General features: G+C 40.0%; 1 protein-coding gene across 1 annotated transcript in view; it reads right to left on the bottom strand.

Moving 5' to 3' along the window:
- CNTNAP5 (contactin associated protein family member 5) overlaps nt 1-26,741 on the bottom strand; it is an 879,838-nt gene that overhangs the window by 625,466 nt on the left and 227,631 nt on the right. Inside the window, exon 3 of the mRNA XM_024115033.1 lies at nt 22,251-22,444. Within this exon, the coding sequence (XP_023970801.1) occupies nt 22,251-22,444 (194 nt within the window). The remainder of the gene's footprint in view (nt 1-22,250; nt 22,445-26,741) is intronic.

The following is a 26,741-nucleotide window of genomic DNA, read 5'->3' as shown; positions in this document are numbered from 1 at the left end:
GTATAACTGAATCACTTTGCTGTACACCTGAAACTAACACAACATTATAAATCAACTAGAGTCCAATATAAAATAAAAATTTAAAAAAAGAAAGTATATTTGTTAACAGTGGAGGAGAGAGCACACATTAACACACAAGTTCTTTACCTTGGTTGGTGTGAGTTATAGCTTTCGTGTATGTAGGCATATGTTGCAGTATGATATTCATTTGTAATGTGCCCCAAGCAAAATTGTCAGGGGAATTACTGCCTCATTGTATGAATTGGAGTAAACTTATTCATCTCTATGAACCACAATTTTTTTACCTCTAAAATGAGACAATAATACTTATCTTTTGCTCAAAGTTAATTTCATATTTATAACAATACAGAGTATACACTAACTGGTCAACAAAGAAAATATGTTGATCTTTTGCTTCAGACTGATACTCAGAGGAAAGGAAGAAACAAAAAGAAAAACAAAAATGTCAATACTTATATTTTAATCATATTCAATTATAACCACTTACAAATTTCTTGTTACTCTCTTTAAAAAGGCAGTTCTCTTTCTTGCCTGTTTCAAAGCAAAAACAGTATTGACAGTCACAGAGCACTGATTTATTCTTGTCTTTGCCAATATCTATCTCCCCAAAGACAGAGTGACTCAACTCGTGTGGGGAGCACCTAGGTGGGCGTAAGGCCCCAAGTTTACTCTTTGAACAAGCTGATCTCTTCTCTTTTTTGCTTTAAATTTCAACATACATCTTTATTATTTCACTTTCGTCATTCTCTCTTTTTTAAAAATTCTTTTATCTTTTAATTTAATTTAAAAAATTGAAGTATAGTTAGTTTACAATGTTGTGTTAGTTTCTAGTGTACCGTAAAGTGATTCAGCTATACATATACATATGCTCTTTTTAGGATTCTTTTCCATTATAGGTTATTACAAGATATTGAATATAGTTCCCTGGGCTATACAGTAGGTCCTTGTTGTTTACATATTTTATATATAGTAGTGAGTACACATTAATCCCAAACTCTTAATTTCTCTCCCCACCCCCCAACCCCACTATCCCCTTTGGTAAGTACAAATTTGCTTTTTATGTCTTTAAGTCAGACAGAGAAAGACAAATTATGATATCACGTATTTGTGGAATGTAAAAATATGGTACAAGTGAACTTATTTCTAAAACAAAGCTCATTTCCTTTGAAATGAAGTTTCATTTGTACTGAAAGGCATTGCTTTGAAGAATTGAGCTTGATCTTGACATAACCAGAAGCTTTCTCACTCAGTCTATCTATCCTGTCCCACTGTATAACCAGAATCTTCCTGAGAGAGAGGCCTCACTTGGATTATGTTAGAATATGCCCTAGAAGCTGCATATTTTAAAGTGTGAGAGACTAAGTTGCATTATGTTTTCCCTCTGCTCCTGGGTTTTCTACTTTTTCTTCTTAAAAACACTTTGCTTGCCAGGAGCATTTTCCCCAAATTCTCCCAAGCTGTGAACATAATCTTATATACAGAACATTTTATATTATCCAAAGCTGCATATTAGAAAAATATATATTTCTCCCTAGATACTTAGGCTGTATAAACAATGCAAGTCATTCTCCTGGAAAACTACATAAATTTTATATATTTTTGTCTTAAAATGCGCTCCCCTAATTTAACTGAAATTGATAAATGAGTGTAGAAACAGAAGCTGAAGCCCTAAAGACTAATATATTTAGTCTTCCTGATGTGCCATATGCATATTTACACTTCACAATTAAATGACATGCAAAGAGACGTGCAATATTCCAAAGAATTCTTGACAGCTTTATTAATTCTGCCAACAGCTCACGGGGTTGTTGGTCACAGGGGAATATTTACTGAATTTCTTGGCGATAAGAAAAGTTACATTTGGAATGGAAATTAATCACCATGACCCCAAAGGTGAAGATCTGAATTTTTACTTTAAATGTTCACGCTACATAAATTCAACAGCCATCCCTTTCCAAATATTCTTCTAAGCAGTACCCACTTTTTCAGGATCCAATTTTCACATCCTGTTAGGAAACATTTTCTCCACTTTTCAAATATGCTTTTGAGAAGGCAACTGGACATCCATCAGACATCCCTCTGCTCCATGCAGTGTGCATTTTATGTGCAGGATCAGGCGATGTTTAAAAATTATGAATCTTAAAATAGAGTTTCACCATAAAAATCGGGAGATATAGATCAGATAATGCCTGCTTCCTAATGATAAGGAGGACAGTAAATAATTTTAAAGCCTTCGCAGCATGTTTTTTAAAAAAAAAAAATCTCTCATCTGTCTTCCCCATATAATAAATCACATTATGCCTAAGCCAGCAAAAAGCATATGCAATTTCTATTCTATGGGGGTGCATTTTTGGAAAGGCAAACAAGATGCTGTTTTTTCCCCTTCCTGGGTTAACACGCAAAAGACAGTCACTTGTCAGATGAATCCTAATTGGCTGATGGGACTGAGTTTTATGGCTTCACTTCATCTGCATGTGAAGACTGGGGCATTAATATGCAGAGAAGTAAAACATGATATAGAGTTCACAGAGCAGGAGTTAAAGGAAGAACACCAACACATCCGTCAAATATGTGCATCCCAAGACCTGCCAAGAGAAACTTCCAGCAAAAATACACCCCCTACGTGGGAGGCTGAGGGGATTACACCAACCAAGTCCTACACAAGACACACATCAGAAAAATCTTTTGACAAATGCACTGAAGAAAATGAGATTTTATGTATCAAAGAACTCTATATAAATCATTCGGAGGGCTGCCCGACTGTTTTACTTTTTTTTTTTTTTTTTTTTGAAGGTGAAACTTAACTCTCTTCCAGAGCCAAATGGAGCCAAATCAGTTTCTGAAGTCTTCAAAAATAAAACAAAAAATTGTTGTGTATCCATAAATGCCAAGTGGTTGGTTCCATCCGGTTTAATAACATGTCGACCCAGTTTTTTTAAATGGTCATTTTTAATCACATAGACCAGACAGTTCTAACTGGTTAGCAGACATGGTGATGCTGGGCTCTCATAGTGTAAGATGCCTCAAACTTTCCTCCAACTCTATGGATAAGTGTCGTTGGTTGAGCCCTGATTATATACAAGGCTCAGATATAAGACTTAATAATTACACCAATCTTTTGGGGTTGGTAATTTTCTTCACTTCTGTTTTTTAAAATTGTTATTGGAGTAGAGTTGATTTACAATGCTGTGTTAGATTCAGGTGTACAGCAAAGTGAATCAGTTATACATATACATTTATCTACTCTTTTATAGATTGTTTTCCCAGATAGGCCATTACAGAGTATTGAGAAGAGTTCCATATGCTATACAGTAAGTCCTTATTAGTTATCTATTTTATATATAGTAGTGTATATGTCAAACCCAATTTCCCAATTTAACCCTCCCTCCCCTTACCCCCTCGTAACCATAAATTTGTTTTCTATATCTGTGGGTCTATTTCTGTTTTGTAAATACGTTCATTTGTATTGTATTTTAGTTTCCACATATAAGTGATATCATATGATATTTGTCTGACTTACTTCACTCAGTATGACAATCTCAAGGTCCATCCATGTTGCTACAAATGGCATTATTTCACTATTTTTTATGGCTGAGTAATATTCCTTTGTATATATGTACCACATCTTCTTTATCCATTCATCAGTTGATGTATCAATACATTTAGGTTGTTTCCATGTCCTAGCTATTGTAAATAGTGCTGCAATGAATATTGGGGTGCATACCCTCCTACATTATTGGTGGGAATGTAAGTTGGTACAGGTACTATGGCGGTTCCTTAAAAAAATAAAAATAACACTACCATATGACCCAGCAATCCCACTCCTAGGCATATACCCAGAGAAAACCATAATTTGAAAAGATTCTTCACTTCTTTTTATAGATGAGGAAACCAAAGTTTGGAGAGATTAAGCAACTTGCTCCAATTCACACAGCTAATAAGGATTGGAGCCTGTGTGTGGGACCCCTGAGGCTAAACCCTGGATGGGGGCAGAGAGAAGGTTGCCAGCATGGGACACATTTGAAACTTTATGGTTAGTCTCCTTGTGGCTCTTGGATTCTCCGCTTGGATATTTGACTTTGTACTGACCCAAATCCTGGCTGACTGACTCCGTTCTTTTCACTATTCTCAGGCTGCAAATGGAAATGTGAAGGCCCATTACTTTTGTGTAGTCCATCCAGAGCTGCTGGAGCAGAAGACAGGTCCCAGGCTCCCAAATCAGCCCTCTGTCACCTAGATAAGCCAGACTGTACACACCTACTTCACCAGTTCCAATTTCACGTCAGAATCCCTAACCCATGAATTAGTTTCATCCGCTGCTTCTAAAATCCTTGCCAAAGGGTCTTCTCTCTTCCTTAATTTGCTATCATCTCTCTCAGGCATATTGCCCTCGGGACCCTCATTCTTTCATCTCTGGATGCTTCCTGGAAGCACAGGCACAAATTCTACTTTTCAGGTCGAATTTCTTAGGTTCTAAGAGCAGCTGGTATGAAGGGCAGTGATGGATTGGGACACAAGTGGGTGTCAAAGTGCCAATTTGTACTCCATAAAATGAGGGGGAATTATGACTCCATTGGCATAGCCAGTGAGGGTTTTTAGCACAGTCAGAATGTGCAGAGGTGCCCCGCCGTCCATTTGGACCTTCCTGGATGCAGAAAGTAAAATTGGGATGAGGCAGACAAGCATGGATGAGCAGCTCTGGAGTGACACAGTTCTCATACAGGGAATTCCAGTTGACAAAGTGTGCACAGTGGGAGCTTTATTCATGGCCCCTCGGTGCCTGGATGAGGACAGGACAGCTGTGCAACTCACACCTGTGACAGAGGCTGGAAATGTTTATCCTAGTCCTTGTCTGAAAACCTACGTTTCCCAAACAGTGAATTTATATGTTGCCCACTGAAGCGCCTTGACCAAGAAGGCCCCCTGGGTCCTCCAGCAGCACCAGTTGTGGGTGAGAACCATGGCTCTGTATCTCTTATGGGGTCTGTGTTACTAACACTCCAAGTGACCTGCATCGCAAAGTAAAGTCCCTCATGAAAAGGAATGTCTGTACCCCAAATGCACGTTCAGACACACAGACATAGACTCAAACATACAGGCACATCTACCAACACACACACTCACAAGCACACACACACACATACACAATAGTATTATAAAGAGGCTACAGGACGCAAAATTTGCAAATAGTATAACAAGAATATCTAGGGCAACCTTTGGCTTGGCACTTGTCTGATCTGCCCCTGACCTCTAAGTTCATAAAGCCAGTGGAGCTAGTTGGAGGGATCATTCAGGACTCTACCTTGGACCAGATCTGGTTTCATTCCATTCCACCCTCCATGAGCCTAAGCCTCCATTTGATACCCCAAGTTCAGTCTTACTTCTGGCCTTTTGGCCTTGATTGATACTGCACCTCTCATCTATCTGATTCTAGAGTTTCCGCAAGGAATTTTGATGGGACTGACCCTCTGGCTAACTACATTCATGTTGCCTCAGGAAGGATCAACAGTTCTAGTTTTGGTGTCTTGGAATGGAAATCTGATATTGATCACTGGCCATGGTGACTCGTGTGTGTGTGTGTGTGTGTGTGTGTGTGTGTGTGTGTGTGTGTAGGGCATTACTTGGTTTACTCAAAGGCAGTCAACTGGAGTATCTTTCCACGTTGCTTTTTTAGCAGTTACAAGAATTGGTTCAAATATTTACATGGTTAAAATGAACTCCTTTTGTTAACTCAGAAGTCTCTGATCAGTGCCCATGGTTTGAATACCTGGATAGTCCCAAGGACAGGCTGGTTTCCTTTACTCTGACCTCTAGGGCTTGAAAATATTCTTTTTGCAAATGCAAAATGAGTTAGAATAAGGCAAAATGGGCTAATAATGTCCACCCTCTGTTGATCATCTACTGTGCGACAGACACCTTATATTCTTTATCTTTAATCCCCCAATAATCTGATATGAGAGACAACATTATTTGCATTTCATAGAAAAGCATATTGGGTAGGGAAGAAGTACAGTAACTGCTCCAAGGGCACAGGAAAGTTGTTGATGGAGCAGAGATTCCAAGGCAGGGCTTTGGGTCTACATACCCCGTGCTCCTTCTGGCATCACTGCATCCCCTTCAGTAGGACACTGGTGGTAATTTTCACATACACAAGAGTGTCACTGGAGAGCAATGAGCCTCCAAATCATGCATGACCTTGGAAAAACTGGTTAGGATCACCAAGACAGGTCGGTCATGAAGCCAATTAATTTTTGGCAGAGGGTGGGGAGGGGTGGTCTTTGGATTTTACCATAGGGACCCTCGAGCAAAAATCCACCAGTGGTGAAGGAGATAAGTACACAAAGTTCATGTTCTGCATACTTTAAAAACAAGGGCTTCTATCCAAGTGAGCTTTCTTGAACGAGGGCACTATCTCTCGTGACCTACTGCTGTCCACCTGTCCCCTCCAACTCCTGCCCCTTCCTGGATGGGCATTTCAGGCCACTTGCTGATGAATGAAACCTCTGTGCTTGTTGCAGTTGCCGAGAAAAATTGGGAAACTCCTATGCCATCCTCCATCAAAAAACACTTACTGTCTAGCAAAATATCTAGCTGGTTTGCTAGAAGTAAAAGGGAACCAGGGAATACATTGCTAATACTTACATTTTAATTTCTCTAATTTTTCAGAGAAATGTCGGTATTTCACATGCAATAGCAATGTTACCAAAGACGATACTCGTCATAGGGAAACGTGCCATGTGCTCAATCTAATTTGTTTTATTAGCCTTACACTGGATTTATTTTGTTCTGTACAACTATTTTCTCCTTTCCAAGACTGATGTATTGATTTATTTCAAACTTTCCTAGTATCTACCTTTTCATAAGCCATCTCAATCCTGCTTAGAATGGGTGGACTATAAATAACTAATAAGCAGCTACAGAAATCACAATGAAACCGAGAGCTGTACTCGTCTAATGTTCCCGAGCTTCCCTGACCCTTTCACTTAGAAAATCCTGCATCCCTCCAATGACACATATAGCATTTTTTCTCTTATTCAAGAGTATGAGGATTGGTATTGAACAGTCTCTGCTTTTGACTGCCAAGAAGGAAAGAAATGTCACTACAGAAATAGCATCCATCCTGCAGCTCCCAAGTACAGAGTGGCCTGGTTGGAAGGCAAACACTGCAGCAGGCAGGTAAAACATCTCCTGAGGAGGAGCGTTTCCATTGCCTCCGATCTGGAAACGGGAGCTCAGGAAGTAAAGAGGCAAAATCTGTGAATGGGGCAGGGGTAGAGGATGGCGGATGACTATTGCTGCAGCTGCTACAGATTATTATTGTTATTCTCATTGTCATCAACCATTACTGACATACACTTAGATAAGTTGCAGCTCCTGCCTCCTTTCAGAACTCACTCTTTGGGGGAGAGAGACAGATTGAAAAAAAAAAAAAAACTAGAATAAAGTGTGATATGTTATCTTCAAAAGGCAGCTGTAGAAAAATATGGAGGTGATTCATTCTGCTGGGAGGACATCTGTATTTTAGAGATGTCTATATTTAAATGAGTTTCAACAGGAGAAGTTCATTCCCTCTGCAGTCACTAGATTCACTGAATTGTCTGATAAATATGGTGCTCATGGATCTTAGAATCAATGGACATCACTCTTCAGAATGACTATTTCATTTTTTAAATTGCCATAAAGGAATTTATAATGAACCCCTAACCCTCTCTAATGTTATCGTAAAATTACACTTTAATATAAATTACATAAAACAAAAATGAAATTAGGGATGTATTCCCATAGGGAAAAAAGTAAATAAAAAGGTAGAACTCTGTCTCTTAAGATATTTAAAAATGACATTATTAAAGGGAATAATTCTGAATAATGCCATTTGCAGCAACATGGATGAACGTAGAGATTATCATACTCTCTAGAAGTAAGTCAGACAGAGAAAGACAAATATCATACGATATCACTTATGGGTTGAACCTAAAATATGGCATAAATGAACGTATCTACGAAACAGAAACAGACAGACGTAGACAACAGACTTGTGGTTGCCAAGGGGGAGGGAGGTGGGGGAGGGATGGATTGGGAGTTTGGATTTGCAGATGCAAACTGTTATATAGAGAATGGATAAACAACAAGGTCCTACTGTAGAGCACAGGGAACTATATTCAATATCCTGTGATAAACCATCATGGAAAAGAATACGAAAAAGAACATGTATGTGTATAACTAAATCAGCTTGCTGTACAGCAGAAATTAACACAACATTGTAAATCCACTATACTTCAATAAAATTTAAACAATAAATAAATAAAATTCCACATTATTTAATTTCAAATGACCATGGATGAATATTTGCATTATCACAGAAAGATATGTGAGTCTTATAAATTTATTTACTTATTTATTTTTGGCTGAGTTGAGTCTTTGCTGCTACGCGCAGTCTTTCTCTAGTGGCACCGAGCGGGGGCTACTCTTCATTGTGGTGCACGGGCTTCTCATTGCGGCGGCTTCTCTTGTTGTGGAGCACGGGCTCTAGGCACGTGGGCTTCAGTAGTTGTGGCACGTGGGCTCAGTAGTTTGGCTCACGGGCTCTAGCGCGCAGGCTCAGTAGTTGTGGCGCGTGGGCTTAGTTGCTCTGTGGCATGTGGGCTCTTCCCAGACCGGGGATCAAACACACGTCCCCTGCATTGGCAGGCAGATTCTTAACCACTGCGCCATCAGGGAAGTCCGATATGTGAGTCTTACAAGGAAATTGCCATAAAGTTCTCTGTGCTAACATGTTATTTTCCCTGTTTTAGTGGAATCCCTTTAAGTGGAGCACTGTGATGGCACAGTCACACCTCCTATTTTCCTGGAATACTGTGTAGCAACCAGAGGGCCAGATTCTTCCTAGAGAGCAGCACACAGCTAGACTCAATTAGAACTTGGGCCCTTAAACATGCAGGCTTGTTCCATATTTTTCAAATAATGAAGGGTGAGAGAAGGTTCTGTATATCTAAGACATCCGAAGAGGTGCCATAATGTCATCTTGCATTTGCCCAGCCGTTTTGCCCAATTGCCACCTTGTAACCCATGTAGACAACTTTTTCACAATCTTCCAAATTAGGTATAATGAATCCCCTTTCCTCAGCAGTGTCATTAATCCAACAATCACTGTTTTGAAATGCCTGTCGTATCATCTTTGGTCATGTACAAAGAGCATATTCTTGAAGCATCACTCTGCGGCAAATCCTTGAAAACTGTTTGCTAAGAACAAATTAATGAGGCATCATACCCTCTCCTTCCCCCTGACAACTCTGGCTGCTTCCTCCAAGTTAGCTCACTCATTGCCCACACCTCAGAGTCATCACGTGACTGCATTGCTGTGGGTATTTTTCTCATGCCAAGCCATTTGCGTGGGTCACTTTTTCACTTGGGAGCTTTCATATAGCTGTTCCTAGTAATATGTGTGCTATGGAAGGACAGCTTTAATGAGCTATGGGCAAAAGATAATCCCTAGCAAATGCATCAATTGCATGGCTTTCAAGTCAAATTTCTAATAATGGAAAAGTAATTTTAGAGAATATTTGTTTTATCGCTGTGGAATGAGACAACCAGGGCAAATAGTCAACATGTTACTATCTGGGGGGATTATTTATTTATTTATTTATATTGAAGTCTAGTTGATTTACAATGTTGTGTTAATTTCTACTGTACAGCAAAGTGACTCAGTTATACACAAATATACATTCTTTTTTATATTCTTTTCCATTATGGTTTATGTCAGGATATCGAATATAGTTCCCTGTGCTGTACAGTAGGAACTTGTTGATTATTCATTTTGTATGTAAGAGTTTGCATTTACTAACCCCAAACTTTGTTCAAGTCAAAGTAGAGAGAGATGGAGTTACCTATCAGACTGGGCTCCATCTGCCAAAATCACCCTGTTCAGTTTCTTGGACAAGACTAACTCAAATGGAGCAACACTTGGAGGAATTACAAGAAAATAGAAGAATTGCTCTAAGTCCTAAGAGGTGACCCAACAAAGTGGAAAGGGAGGACAGATATGCAAGAGATCACTTCTACTTGAAGTGACTGATTCAGGAGACGTGTCGTTGTGGGCCTGAGATAATATTTGAACTGGATCTTAAAAGATGAGAGAAAATCTGCAGAAGTGGAAATGTATGTGTTGAGGGGACATGGTGCAGATTGAAGGAGAATTCCAGGTGATGGATGAATAAAGGCTTAAAGATGGAAAAGCATTACAAGGCACAGCAAGTCATGGCTGTGTTGAACAAGTTGTAGCATTTGTGCTAGGAGCTGTGGAGGAATAAGAGAGGTTGTTATATAGGAGCTGCTTTACACAGTGCCTACACTTCCTCAGTAGAGGAAGAACTCAGAGATGCATATGTGAGATCATAGCAGAATCCACAAACTTGCACATGAGATGGGGGCTGCTACTCAAATTACCAAAACTAAGTGGCTTAAACCAAAATTATTCTTTCATAGTTCTGGAGGCCACAAGTCCAAAATCAAAGTGTCAACGGGGCCATGCTCTCTCTGAAAGCTCTAGTGAAGAGTCCTTCCTTGCCTCTTCCTAGCTTCTGGTAGCTCCTGGCCATCCTTGGTGTCTTGACTTGTAGCAGCATTCCTCCAGTCTCTGCTATCTTTATCTGATCTTCCTCGTGTTTCTTGGTGTCCTCTCCTGTGTTTATAAGAATGCCAGTCATTGGATTTAGAGCTCTCCCTAATTCCGGGATGATCTCACCTCAAGATCCTTAACTATCTACACTCACAAAGACCTTATTTCCCAATAAAGTCCACATTCTGAGGTCCCAGGGGGGACACTATTTAACCCTCTACAAGTCTGTGTGCAAGTAAAAAGTGGCCCAAAAAAGACAGTTTAATAATCATGTGCCCCTACCTACACTTTCACTGAATAGAAGAGTGACTTGGATCCTTTGACGCTTCTAAACCAAGTACATTCTTCTCTTATTTGCTGATCTACTTTCTACTGGGTTTCTTTCCCCAGATAAACTCATTCTGTCTTTAGCAAAAATTTATATAGGCAAGTAAGCTCCCTCCTTGTTTGTCTGCACATGCTTCCTCCAGGAACTTCTTAGAAAGTAGGGTTTCAGTATTTACTGCCTTATTGCTCACACTAAGGTTATATAGATTCCTTGAACTTGTAAAATAATTGGAGGATTACAAAAAAAAAGTCTTATCCATTGGTAGCCCTGTCATCATAATTAAACTTTAAATTCTTAAAGTATCATTGCTGGCCATCTCCTGAATTAACATTTGGATAAGGGTCATCCAACATCAATTAATATCATTACCTGTTCTCTTGTCCAACACATTCAAAAGGTACTACATGTTCTGAGTCTTCCTTACTCTTGAGTTTATTATAATTTGCTTCCTCTGAATTAATGTTCCCTAGAAGTACATTGACCATAAAATTATCATCCAAACCAAACCTTTTTTTTTTTTTTTTGCGGTACGCGGGCCTCTCACTGTTGTGGCCTCTCCCGTTGCGGAGCATAGGCTCCGGACGCGCAGGCTCAGCGGCCATGGCTCACGGGCCCAGCCACTCCGTGGCATGTGGGATCTTCTCGGACCGGGGTACGAACCCGCGTCCCCTGCATCGGCAGGCGGACTCTCAACCACTGCGCCACCAGGGAAGCCCCAAACCATTTTTGAGAGTGAAAAGGGACTCAATTAAAAACTACACTAGAACAACAGGGATAAACAAGGAATTTACCTGAACAAGCCCAGAAGATGCATCAGCCAACATACCTGTCCTGCCTTATCTCCTACACAAGTCCTGTGTTTCAGCCAAACAGATGGCATTTCTGTTATTTTCTGGGAAAGTAAAGGGTATTATATGTATTTTTTCCAAAACTCAATTTTGTGACTTGTCACAATACATGTTCAGTGAGTATGTGTTGAAAATGATATAGTATTTACTTATTCACAGCCAGTATTTATTGAAGACTTATTATGTGCCTGGACAAGATGCATGCCTTTGAATAAGATACATCCTTAGAGGCTCAGAGAGGTTAAGTGGTCCTGAAGATGCACACATCACTTAGACAAAGGGACTGGATGGGGGTATAGATTCCTTAATTACAAATCCTGTGTTTATTCTATTTGATACCTCTCTTAAAATGTTCTGTAAGTCACACAAGACAGGGTCGATTCTGAATCAGGTGCCTTAAACACCGTGCAGATCTTCTTGAGCCCTTACTCCTGTTCCCTCTTAGGTCCCGAATCTGTTTCTTCCCTGAAGTTTCCTTGCCTCATTTTTTAAAAAATTAATTTTATTGACGTATAGTTGATTTAAAATGTGTGTTCCTTGCTCTCTTTCTGTAGCTCTTATCACCTACAGCCGACTTGATGGAATGGGGATCCAGGGGTGGACCTCCAGACGGAGCATGGATGGAAAGCACAGGATCTTCCCCGAATATTCTGTTTATTCAGGTGGCTTAGGGTGCCCCTCCCAAGCTATGGCTTGGTACATCCACATCCTTTCTTAAATTCTCACGCACTTACAGCACTCACGTGAACACGATGTCTGAAACACAATACCTACAGACTTACGCACCAGGTAGGGGAGGCTGGAAGAGAGACCCAGGCATAGAAATTTTTGGCAGAAAGGCATCCCCACTCAAAAATAGACCCACAGACTTAGAAAACAAACTATGGTTAGCAAAGGGGAAAGGTGCAGAGGGGTAAGTTAGGAGTTTGGGATTAACAGATATACACTACTATATATAAAACAGATAATCAACAAGGACCTACTGTATAGCACAAGAACTATACTCAATATTTTGTAATGACCTATAAGGGAGAAGAATCTGAAAAATAATATATATATATGTATATACAGTATATACCTGAGTCACTTTGCTGTATACCTGAAATTAACACATTGTAAATCAATGATATTTCAATAAAAATAAATACATAAATAAAATAAAATGAAATACAATAAAATAATAAAAGAGTGGATGTGTGCCATGGATTCCTACCCTACTCAGGGCTCTCCTTTCTCTCACCTACACTCAGAGTCCTTTTATCCACAGATGTTACCACACACAGGCAGATGAGTTGTTTAGAATATGGCACTAACTTGTTCAGGCTCATGTCCTTGGTCCTTATCAGTTCCTTCTATTTGGTTTCACAGTCCATTAATGGGATTCTGGCCCTCAGTTATTTCAGTGTGTCACAAATGGGGACAGATAGGACAAAATGGTGGATGAACTATTGCCAGATCAAAAGAGCTAATGGGAAAAAAATTCATAGCACTTATTATACTGACAAGTCAGAAACTTCATGCTCTCATCTGTATGCCCATCTACACATACCCCTTCACTGTGTACCTTTCCATGTATTTATCTCACCTCTAAGGATTTCTACATTCTACTCTTGAAGTCTTCTTAATTTATTGCATGCAGAATGTGCCTAGCAGATGTTTGATGTCCTAAATTACAAGCAGATAAGACAGGATGCTAGGGGTCCATGATTCTCTGGTACAGAATTTTTGTTGTTCCCACACAACCTTCCCACACAACAAAGCACCTATGATATTCAGGTCAAAATAATTTCAGCCCAATTTTTCAGACTCCTTTTCTCTCCTTCAAATACTTAAAAACAAACAAAACAAAAAAGCACTGTTCCTTTTCTTTATGGACTTGTTATTTCATTTCCAAATAATTCTGGAGTCCTTAAATTAGAGAATTTTTGTCAAGCCTAGCGTCTAGATAAATTTAGTGCTGTCATTCAGCTCTGGAATTCAGAGAGCCACCACAGAAGCCGTGGTGCTGCTGGTCACAAGGCAGTGGGGAGGACACCGTCCCCACATGAACAATGGCAACTGGTCAGATTCGAAACACGAGACCAAATCCTTGAGCTCTCTCTTTTTGTTAACATTGAGGCCAACAAAACTGGCAAACATACTTAACAGGAATAGAAACTTGTGTTTACCACGTTATGCTTTTCTCCTTAATATCAACCACTAACATTAAAATAATAAACTTAATGAAGCCTACTTTCCTTTGGACTTTTTAAAAACACTTGAGAGACTCTTGGCCTCCTTGAGGTCCCCGCCAGCCTAGACTCTTTCCATCTGGCTAGAGCCAAGAAGACACTTGGGGCTTCAGACCTTGGACTAGAGCCCTTTGCTTTAGGCATCAGTAACTCCCCTAGGCTCTTCTTCCAGCTCTTCTGTCTGCTAACAAGACTCCTAGCTAGTTGTCTTTAATGAGCCTGGGTGGGTAACTATCTTTGCCTGTAACCAAAAGGAGATTTTACTTTCTCCACTGAGTATTCAGTTTATTAAAAAAAAAAAAAAAAAAAAAAAAAGAAAGAAAGCCTGACTTATTAAGCTTGCTTTCCATTTTGGATGCAAAACTCAAAAGAAAGAAAACTGAGAGATAGGGTCCTCTGGGTATCTTCACCAGGTGTATCACATGCACCTACCTCTAATAGGGATAGTCATTATATCCTTTATTTATTTATTTATGATCTGAAGCTCCCATTTGATTTTTTTTAGTTGAATAATTTTTCATTGAAGTATAGTTGATTTACAGTGTTGTGTTAGTTTCAGGTGTAGAGTAAAGTGATTCAGTTACCCATCTATATGTTGTAGAGCTCACAGGCATTCATCCATTTATAGTTTACACAGTGGTTCTCAAAGTGAGGTCCTTTTACCAGTAGCACCAGCATCACCTAAGCTATTGTTATAAATGCAAATTTTCGGCCCCACCCGAGACGTACTGGATCGGAAGCTCTGCAGGTGCGGCCCAGCAATCTGTGTCTTAATAAGTCCCTTGGGGCTTTCTGACACACATTCATTTTTGAGAATCTCTCCTTTACAGATCATATGCGCTAAGTACATTCATTATACCAACTTAACAGAGGAGGAAACTGAGTCTTCTAGAGTTTTAGTTATTTATCAAAGTCACAGAATATCTAGCTATCAGACTTAAAACCTGAGATAATAATCTATGTAAAAAGCAAAAGGAAAAAAAAAAGTCACGGTAGTTGAAGACTAAATGAATAACAGGTAGCTACAATTTCTTTTTCGTAGTCATTATACCTAGCTAACATAATTCAATATATTTACATAAGAAAATGTAATGCTTTGCCACATGTTAAAGCTGAGATATTAACTTCAATTTCTCCTGACCTAAGGAGGGTAGTTCTAAAACCTAACTGGTTTATACATATTGGAAATACAATTATGAGTCAAGTTTCCTGTGAACCACTAAGTACCTTAACAATAAGATCAACTTAATAGCAGTGGGTTTAGAAGAATTAATTTTAAGCAGATCATCCTCCTTGCTTTGATATCAGCTGCTGGATCCCTTCCCATTACAAATGCAACCAGTCAGTAGGAGACTGCAAACATCTGCTCTCCCCTAGAAAGTGTCCATATGAATATTAATCCTGAAGACTACATGTTGACTTCTGTCCATGTGATGTGTTTAAATGCTACATATGTAAATGTGTGAAAGGCATTTACTCCTTAAAGAGGCTAGGCCCCATGTTGGGATGTTCTCTGAAACATTTCAGCAAATTCTAACATTAAGAAGGGAAAACAGATGGGCATCGGTGAGGACCTTTCAAGGGCTGAGTGTGGAACCAGAGGGCTGGTGGGAGCCTGCTGATTCTGGGGTAAAGACCAGCTGTTGCTTCCACAATGCTGATTGGCCAGTTGTTCTCTGTCCCCTTTTCTGCAGAGTTTTATCCAGTGATAAGAGAATCAAAGGTCAACAAAAGTGCTTAGCACAGAACCAGGAGGATGATTCAAGGGAAATATGTATTAAGTTTGGAAGACTTTTACTTGTCTGGTCTAAACTGGATCCATAGTGAAGCTCAGGGTTTATTGCTGTGTATTCCCACAAGGCAGCCCATAAACCAAGGGTTCTGAGCAGGGAAGTGTAAAGAAATGGATGCAAAGAGTTTGGAAGGTTCTAAATATATGTTGCCATGGATGGAAACAATGATCACTCCAGGGAGGTTCAGTAGCCTTTTCAAGGCCATATGAGTAACCAGTGGTAAAACTGGAATCTGACCCTAATCAAAAGCCTCTGCATTTCCCTTCACCTTGACTTGGTACGTGGTGATGACGCACTCTTGCACTGATGGTCTCCATTAAATCAGGGGCAATATTCTGATCATGCCAAGCTCTCAAAAGAGTTTTTAACAATGTCCAACTAGGAAATGAATAGCTATATTAAAAGCTAAGGTGTATATCTGTGCGAGAGAGAGAGTAGAGGAAAAAACTATTAACAAAATTATGAAAAATGTATCTAATAGTATTTTCTTATACGTAGTCTTTGTGATTTAACAAAAAAAATGTTATAACAAAATGATGACCACACAATGACTTACTTGCTTTGGTCTGCAGCCAAAGAAGATATGGTGATACTAGTAGTTTACAATCTCTAGCGAGCTTCATTCTCCAGGTTTACCTTGTATAACTGATTGGGGAAATCTTGTATCTAAATTTATTAATTTGTGTGTCTTTGATACTTATACATCTTCCTTTAAGATTTTGCTTATAGCATTTCTCCTAAAACCAAGCAGGACCTTGTGGGGCCTTCCTGGGGACAGACCCCCATGTCACCCCCTCTTGTTCGTAGGAAAGCCTTAGCCACCTAGGCCTTCCCTGAGTTCCAAAGAGAAAATTTAATCAGAGAAGTGAGAATATGCAGAAACAAAGGAAAGCAGTCAAGCCAGACAAAATAATAATAGTTTAGCCATAAAACAAAGTCAAGGGCCTTTAGCTCCTCCTCAAGGGCCATAACATCCTGAGCCATATCCCTGAGTTATTTTGCAGATACTAAAAGTCCCATCAGGTAGAAGAAGTTAACTGCATGCTGACTACCAGTGTGTAGACCCCAGACAGTTTGGAACCAGAAGGTTGATGATTGAGAACCCTGGAACATCACCTTATTTCCTCAACATCAACCAGCTGGAGAACTGTGCATGAGCTGATCACATATTTCTCACACTGTCCTTAAAAACACCTCCCTGAAAGTCGTTGGGGACTTCAGGTCTTCTGAGCATGAGCTGCCTGTTTTCCTTGCTTGGCGCCTGCAATAAACACTGTACTTTCCTCCATCACAACCCAGCATCAGTAGATGGGCTTTGCTGTGCATTGGGCAAGGAGACCCAAGTTCAGTTAGGTAACACTCTTCTTTGAACACTCCTCCTTCCCCACCATTTCCTCTTTCTGCCTTCCTACCTTTATGGAATTTTTATTAGGCAGACCACATTTTGTAGTTTCCAGGAAGCCAAAGGAACTTAAACATGGTCCCTGCTTTTTCCATTCATCAAAGCAGCTTCCACCCATATACCCCCAAGCACACCTTGACAGCTTCGTGTATCTGAACTGCCATTGGTGCTACTTTTACACATAGGCTGTGTTGCAGCACCTCCTTAATGGTTCTGTGCATTCATGGGAGGGATTAACCACATCTTCAAGCCCCTTGTTATGCCCAATACACAGCACGGTGTTCGGTGTCTCATGAGAGTTGAAAAGATATATGTTGATGGTAATGAGATTCTCACTCTTAAATTGTTTTCTGAAATTGGTAGGCTTAAAACACGATGTCAGACAGCGATCAATACTCCAGATGTTTTAGGCCAAATTGGCACAATAAATGTGTATAAATCATGAAGATCAGAGAGCCTCTCCCAGAGCGTTTAGAAGGCACTCAAGGGTGAAATTGAGAAACTGATGACCTAAATGTATAATCCATTGTTTCAACTGACCTTTATGTCAGAAAGGTGTTAAGTAGCATATGCAAGCCCTTTCATAATAGACAGACTCCAGAAAGCTACAGAAAATCAGAGACCATTGTATCATCCAGGCCAAAGGATTCTATCAAACAAGACCAGATGGCTGACATATTTGGGAAGTGGCAACATGATTTTAGAAGAGAAAACTGTAAACTGGATATTAATAAAATGCAGTATATTCAGATAATGTACTTCAGTGTCATTGGCTCCTGATAAACAACAAGGTCCTCCTGTAGAGCACAGGGAACTATATTCAATATCCTGTGATAAACCACGATGGAAAAGAACATAAAAAGAATACATACACATGTATAACTTCATCACTTTGTTGTACAGCAGAAATTAACACACATTGTAAATCAACTATACTTCAATAAAACAAATTTAAAAATAAAAATAAAAATAGGTCTCATATTAAAACACACACATTGGAGGCTGTCTTTGAAATTTCAGAGTGATAAGTAGCAGAATATAAAGGAAAGTAGCAATGCCCATAGAGGAGAATGTATGTTTGGAACATGTACATGTTGTATGCAGGAAACATAGGTGGATTCATGAAGGGTTTGAATACTGACATACAAGAGACACAGGGCTGAAAAGGTAATCTGTGCATATAATAGGGACGGTAAGTGTTTCTCCTGGAATATCTTTCAAAACGACTGGTAACAGGACTCTGGTCTCTGTGGATTTAAAGAGCTAGAGGTTGCTACGTACCAAATAAATTGATCCACTTTACTGAACGTTGGCTGAAGTTGCTGCTCAGAGCTGAAATCTTAATATGTGTGTTATTTTGGCATGTCTACAAGCCAACCAGAAAGGGATTTGGGATGTGCTAAGATTCTAAAAGTCTTGCTAAGTTTGTCCCCGAGACACCTTCACACCTGATTATTTAGTGAAGTGAGGACTCTGGCTTATTCATAAATCATAATGCATCGCTACATGGCTGCCTGCTGGCCTCATTCGTGAACATTGCATTCAGAGCCAGTTCAGAAACTCTGCAAATTGGATTTTTAGAGCACGGATATCTGCTACTGTATATTGGACAGGTATATTTCCGGGATTCTTTTTCTGAAATAAAGTTTGCAAAATAAAATAAAATCTCTTGAGTACTAGCAAATTGATATCCTACCCAAGGGGTATGCTATAGTTGTACTGCTTGGTAAATCAACTTTAAAAGACATTACAAACTCCGTATCATCTGAAAATTGACGATCTTCAAAAGACCTTGTGAAAGTCTCATTCAAGAGATTTTTCTATTTCTGTGATACACAATCCTTAATTAAGTCAATACTTGGTATTGATGTTTTGGGGTACTGACTTTTTTCTGAAAAGTTGAACCATTTAGAGAGTTTCATAAAACCCTCTTGTTTGGCTATTGCTTTTATCTTGTTTATCAGGATTAACTTTTGTGAAACAGAAAAACTCTCAAGGTAACCTTTTCATTCAATAACATAATCTGGTGGAAATACCAATGCAAATTAGGCACAAGTCAGATTTTATACATGTTCATGAAATGTTTGGTAAAATACTCTTGAGTCACTGTTTGATGGGTATTCTATAAGGCCTATACAGTTTCAGAGAGTTTGAGCACTATTTATAACATATAGAGATACAGTTAGATAGTATTAGTGCTTTCTCACTTTTAAATTTTAGCAGCACATGAAATACACAATAGGGTTTAACATTCTTCGGGAGTGGGCCTGGCAAAGTCTAAGGTGAGAAAGATAAATCAGTTCTGTGAAAATTAGAAAACAAATTCAAGTGTAGTAAAGAAGAAATAGACAGTACAGTTTCTGCAATCAAGTATAGTTAGGCATCAGTCTTGGTCTGTATTCTGGCATCACCAGTGTCTGGTTATGTGAGCTTGGGTTGGTCTCTGAACCCTGAATCTCCAGAAGTTATAACACCTTTTTATGTATACGGAATGGCATTTGTGTACAAATGCCATGTGCAGTTGGTCTTCGGTAGTCGTTAGTTCCCTCGATAGTGATACGAGGGGACACGCGTTGTTTTTCAAAATTTGAGCCTTGTTAGTATGCACGACTTACCACCATGTCCCTGCCCCATGTCACTGGAGGGGTGAAGACCCCTCCCCAAGTCTTTCCTCCTCCTGGGGTTTGCATCTGACAGGTTGGTCCTGAAGCTGCCTCCCCTCCCAAGGGCCCTGCAGGAATTGGAAGTGTCTCTGGGGAGGCCTTGGGTGGCCCTCACCGCCTTCCTGTGCACAACGGTTCCCTGCCTTTTCTCCTCTGCCCGCCCAGCATCTTTTGCCTCCTCCCAAAGGCCAAGGCTATTCTGAGGTGAGGAAAGGGACAGGCACGAGAATAGTGTCCTCCCCTCCAATTCTGTAAGCACTAATAATTCTGCAGTTCTTGTAATAGCCATCCAAAACATAGTGCAGGCTACGTGTCCAGTAATAACAGGCATGGAGCCTACCAGGACTTATAAAACAGCCCCTGCCTTCAAGGGGCTTGGAGTTTTGTGGCAGCACAGGCAAACCAACAGGGGCAAGAAAGTGAAATAAGGCCTTATGCCCGCTGTTCACAAGCCCAGAGAAATTGTCCATTCTTGAAATACATCCTGATCCACAGGACAGGGCAAAAGCAGGTCATTTGATTCTGAAGAAAATGAAACTGAGGGTTTTATAAAAGTTTAGATAAAAGAACTCAAAACTTCAATCTGAAAAGCAACCAGTTCTGACTGAAAATGCCAAAGCAAATAAATAACACCGCATCTATTTGTCCCTCTCAAGTCAGCATAAAATCTTAAAATTATGCCTCAAAATAGAAGGTGTGCTTATTTCTCTTTTCAAACTAAACACAAACTAAAAAAAAAAAAAAAAAAAACAACCCTGTAAAATTTATGGGGGCTTCAAAATTGAGGAAAAAACAGAAGAGTCCCCAAAAGACTATTTGTAAAATGAAGAAAACCCATGCTCTCCATAAATATTACCACCTAATATTACAAGCCTCTCCGAATAAAGATGACTATTATAATATTCTCCAGTTTCAATCTGCCATAACTAATCTTAATCCTCAGTTTACTATTATTTTCAATTACGAATAGTGATGGGTAAGCAATTAACAAATAACAATGAATATAAAATAGAATTTGTTTTCCCAGCAGAGTGAGACCAATACAGAAAAATGTATGTGTAAACAGCAGCATTTTGAAAGTGTAATTGGGATTGATTTAAGAGGGAAAACAATTAAGGACATTATGAGAAGGAAAGCAAATGCTAGCAACCGCTAAATCTTCACCTCCTATGCACATTTAGAAAAAAGTAAATTACCTGGTGAGGTTTTTTCCCAAAAGCAAAAGGGACCTGAACCAACACATTATTTTATTTGATGCGTAAGTCTATGAGGTCTCCTCTGGGTGCCTTTTGCCCCTGCCTCGACCTCCAATTCCTCACCTCATAATGTGGGGACAGCCTTTCACCCACCTTTTGGGGTCAAGAGCTTGGGTCCAGGGTTGTGGAAGGCACAGTTTTTTTTTCATAACCTGCACCAAACTGTCTTTTACTTCCAAGCTGCAGATCGCTTATATAGGCAGAATCATTCTAAATTTTACATTTGTTTTGTATTTTTAACACTTTTAATTGTTTTCAAAACTTGAACAGGCAGTTGAACACAATGACTTTAAAGTCAGACCAGGCTGTGGGTTTACCGGACCAAGATGCACCAGCTGGGCAACTTTGGTCGAGGCACATAACTGAGCTAATTGCATCATGACAAGGTATGTAAAGTGCCTGGTACATAATAAGTAAATATTTACATATATACACTACTAAATATTTACTTATTATGTACCAGGCACTTTACATACCTTGTCATGATGCAATTAGCTCAGTTATGTATGTACCAAATGTAAAACAGATAGCTAGTGGGAAGCAGCCGCATAGCACAGGGAGATCAGCTCGGTGCTCTGTGACCACCTAGAGGGGTGGGATAGGGAGGGTGGGAGGGAGACGCAAGAGGGAGGGGATACGGGGATATTTGTATATGCATAGCTGATTCACTTTGTTATAAAGCAGAAACTAACAAGCCATTGTAAAGCAATTATACTCCAATAAAGATGTTAAAAAGAATAGGCAAATATTTAATAAACACATACTCAGTCAACCAATACATTCTTGTCAACGATCAGACTTCCATGTTGTAGTTCTCTTTTTATCCCTGAAAGAACTGAGGCCCAGTCAATGAAATCCCCAAGTTACCACAAAAGGAGGAAAACGCTAAACTCTTTGCAACAGACATCCTCATTTCCCTAGGAACTGGCGTCATGCTGCAGATAGGGCCTAGATATGGTCTAATTATTTCTGAATGGGTACACAACAGTTATCAAGCTACCGGCAATCTGGATAGAGGAAAATGACAGAAACGTTCACTGGCTACCATGAGGGCATCTCAGTTTTATTTAGCTGATGAGAAAATTTGTCCTACCCAGATGCCGTCTTCTTGCTTGTACTGTTTCCAGTTGCGTCCTGTGTCACTGAACATCAGGCTGTAGCTCGTCACCCAGTCAGAGCTTCCGTATCTTCCCTGCGTGGCCACTGCTGTAATCTCCACTCTGTTGCCCAGGTCCACCTGGAGCCACTGCTGAGCACTGGAATCTGCTGGGGACCAACCGCCAGTTCCTGGAAGAGGATCAGAGAGAGGGAGTTACGGCAACATCTCACAGAGCCGCGACTGTCACCGCTCACAGAGGAAAAATGAAACAAAACAGTGTGCAACTAAGGTGTCTGTAACCAAAATATGTCTGCCACTCTTCATAAACCCCTGGTACTTTCTTTTTTAAATTTTTATTGGAGCAGAGTTGATTTACAATGTCATGTTAGTTTCAGGTGTATGGCAAAGTGATTCAGTTATACATATGTGTATATCCACTTTTTTTCAGATTCTTTTCTCATATGGGTTATCACACAATGTTGAGTAGAGTTCCCTGTGGTATACAGTAGGCCCTTGTGGTTATCTATCTTATATACAGTAGTGTTTGTATGTTAATCCCAAGCTCCTGATTTATCCCTCCTCCCCCCATGTTTCCCCTTTGGTAACCATGAGTTTGTTTTCTATGTCTGTGAGTCTATTTCTGCTTGGTAAATACGTTCATTTGTATCGTATTTTAGATTCCACATATAAGTGATATCTTAGGATATTTGTCTTTCTCTGACTTACTTCACTTAGTATGATCATCTCTAGGTCCATCTATGTTGCCACAAATGGCATTATTTCATTCTTTTTTTATGGCTGAGTAATATTCCACTGTATATATTGACCACATTTTCTTTATCCATTCATCTGTCGGTGGACATTTAGGTTGTTTCCATGTCTTGCCTGTTGTGAATAGTGCTGCAATGAACATTCTTGACCCAATTTTCCTTCTCCTCCTCCATCAAATTCCCTTTCATGGTTTAACATTCATCTCGAATTCTGTTTCCTCTATGATTCATCCTCTCTTTTCTCAGTTATTAGTTTTCATCTTCTGGATTCCTAATGGAATGTCACCTATTTTTTAAGTTTTTTACAACTTGAACCTTTAACATGCCTTATACCCTCTTCCTGACTGGTCTTTCCTTCCTTCCTTCTTCGCTTTCTTCTTCCATTCCTCCCTTTCTTTTCTCTGATCTTTAGCTCTTTCTAAATACATGCTGTGAACCTGCTGTGGACCAGACATTTTGCTGTGGATGCAAAGATTCACAATCGCTGACTATGCCTTTGAGAGGTTAGTGTTCACTCATTCAACAGATGCTCACTGAGCACCAGGAGGCTGCTCGATACTGAAAAGAGAGACACACACACACAAAAACTGTGTAATGTGATGTGAAAGAGAGCCTTCAGAGAGGTGAACACAAGGTTCAATAGGAGCACAGATGACAGAATGCCTAGGTAGGTGATCAGAAAGCCCTAGAGACAGTGACAGTGGAGCTGAAAGCTGTTTCCCCAGCAAACAAAGTGAGACAAAGTTGGAGAGACCAACCCAGGCCAAGGAAACAGCACATGCAACATCTCAGAGAGACATAAGAGGGCCCCATCCCTGGGTCTCCTTGTGATTCTATATGTTTGACACACAGCAACATTCTGACGTGTGACCAAAGCCTTTGAGCCCCAGAATTTTATTATTTGACGCATTGGAACTTTGCAGAAGATCAATATGAACTCTTGCTTCTTTGGAAGACTTGTGGCCTAAGTTTTCTGTTTTCATTTCCCATAGGTATAAAGAGGTCCGTATTTATTCTTCCTGACCCAAGGGTCCACAAGACATCTGAATCCTGAGTGGGACCTACTGTAGAATGTGTATGCCATGGGTGCACCCCAATATTCATAGCAGCACTATTTACAGTAGCCAAGATATGGAAGCAACCTGAGTGTCCAAGGAGAGATGAATGGATAAACAAGATGTGGTATATATACACAATGGAATATTAGTCAGCCATAGAAAATAATGAAATAATGCCATTTGCAGTAACATGGATGGACCCAGAGATTATCATACTAAGCGAAATAAGTCAGACAGAGAAAGACAAATGCCATATGATATCACTTATATGTGGAATCTAAAAAAAATGCTACAAATCCACATATATACAAAGCAGAAATAGACCCACAGACATAGAAAACAAAGTTATGGTTACCAAAGGGGAAAGGTCGTGGAGGGATAAAATAGGAGTTTGGGAGTAACATATACACGCTAGTATACATAAAGCAGACAACAAACAAGGACCTACTGTATGGCACAGGGAACTACGCTCAACATTTCGTGATAACCTATAAGGGAAAAGAATCTGAAAAAAAAATAGATATGCATTATGTATAACTGAGATAAATATTATGAATAACTTCTGTGCTGTACACCTGAAACTAACACAACACTGTAAATCAACTATACTTCAGTTTAAAAAAAAAAAAGAAAGAATGTAGCCCTTTTGTTAAGAACCTTGCTCAGGGCATCAGGTTGGGTGATTCATTGGATTTTTAATTTAGAGGCGTTAACCAATAAGTCCCTTTTGATTTCAAACTGTGCCACGGAAAGTCATTTTAGTGATGTCCCAGTTTACATTCTTGCCATCTCGGGAGGACTCAACTGGACCCTTCCTTGGTACTGAGAACTTTCTGAGTCCCCACTGGCTGCCCACGCCAGAGATAGCTTGTCATCATCTGGGAGAGGGCAAAGGGGCCAGAGAACATGAGATGGGCCCTACTCTGGCCATAAGGCACATTCACCGATTTCATCCCAATAAATAGCTAGTACTGTAGCCGAGTAGGACCCTAGGAGGCCTTCCCAGAATAGACCACCACCAATGTCCGCTGCCTGCCTTTTGTCTGTAGAAAAACTTTAGTCAAAGAATAAATTTAATCAGAGAAATCAGAAAACGCAGAAAGGAAAATAGTCAAGCAAGACGAATAATAACACTTTAGCCATTAAACAAAGTCAAGGACTTTTAGTTCCTCCTCAAGGACTGTGGATACTATTCTGAGCCATGTCCTTTGAGCTGTTTTGCAGATACTGAAACCCCCAACAAGTGGGAGAAGTTAACTAAATGCCGCCCATAAGCACAGAGACCCCAGACCGGTTGGAACCAGCAGGTTGATGATGCTGACTCCCGATGACCTCACCACCAGCCAATCAGAAGAATGTCCACGAGCTGACCACACTCCCCACAACCCCCCTCTCCCTCACCCTGTCTTTAAAAACATTTCCCTGCAAACCTTCAGGGGGTTCGGGTCTTTTAAGCGCTAGCTGCCCTGGACTCCTTCCTTGGTGCCCTGTGATAAAGCTATCTCTTTCTACTTCACCCAAACGTCTGTCTCCGAGATTCAATCTGGCACTGGTGTACAGAGGCTGAATTTCGGCAACAGTACTTTTGTTTGACAACATTTTGTTTTCACTTCCCTGACAACATTCAAATGCAAGGAAAGAAAGAGAAGTATGCTCATCCCCTACCGTGGAATGTCTTTTATTAAGTGTTTTGCAAGACATGAATACCCAGTACTGCTGGTATTCACTACTATCCGTTCTCTCTTCCTTCGGTAGTAATAGGACTGCAGAGAGTGCACGGCTTTACTACACTTTTCAGCTCTCAGTACCTTTCGAGTTGTGGCCCTATGGACAAACTCTCTCCAGGAAAAATGTGAGTGTGAAGATGTGCCACCTGCAGGCCATCGGGTCTCTTCCCCACTTGCTTTCCCCTTTCACCACTGATGGATGCAGCCGACAAGGACCCAGAAGACGGCAGAACCTCAGCATGGAAAGATGCCGGATTCCCGCATCATCACGTGTAAACTACAATATGAATGAGAACTAAAGACTTATTTTGTTGAAGCTATTGTGTAGTGGAATCTATCTGATACTGCAGTTTAACCTACCTTAATACATACAAAGTACCCGGTAGAGTAAACAGAATAATGCCCATATTATAGTTGGGGAAACTGAGGTCCAGCAAGTGTAGAACACCTGGAACTCAGGATGCAAGCACAGCTATTTGAGACTATCACGTAACAGGAAAAAAGGTTTCTAGAAACCAGAAAATCAAGAAGGGGGAAAAGCACTGGGAGGAGGCATTTGAGCAGAGATTCTGAGCTGCTAGGTCCACAAGTACTTTTTTAATCAATGAACCCTGTCTTCACCAACATGTCCACGATTCCCAATCTATTCTACCCTCTCCCAACTTCTCAAAACCGGCAGGGAGGTCCAAGAAGGAGGAGATAGTACATTTCCAAGAAATCTAAAATTGTTCTGAACCTACTCTTTATTTCCACTTAATTTCTCCTGCCCATTTCATGAGACCTCTTTCTTCTTAAGTGAAAAAAAGCAAGGCTCTGTAAACTATATGATTTCAACAATATTAAAACATGATAGAAAAGAAATGTGTATGGTGCTTTCTTCTGAGTGATGAAAGTATGAATGATTTTATTCTTTTTTTTTTTTTTTTTTTT

Source organism: Physeter macrocephalus, chromosome 2 (assembly GCF_002837175.3).
Source record: "Physeter macrocephalus isolate SW-GA chromosome 2, ASM283717v5, whole genome shotgun sequence".
NCBI lineage: Eukaryota > Metazoa > Chordata > Mammalia > Artiodactyla > Physeteridae > Physeter > Physeter macrocephalus.
Note: the sequence above shows the minus strand (reverse complement) of the source record. Positions and strands in the feature narration are given on the sequence as shown.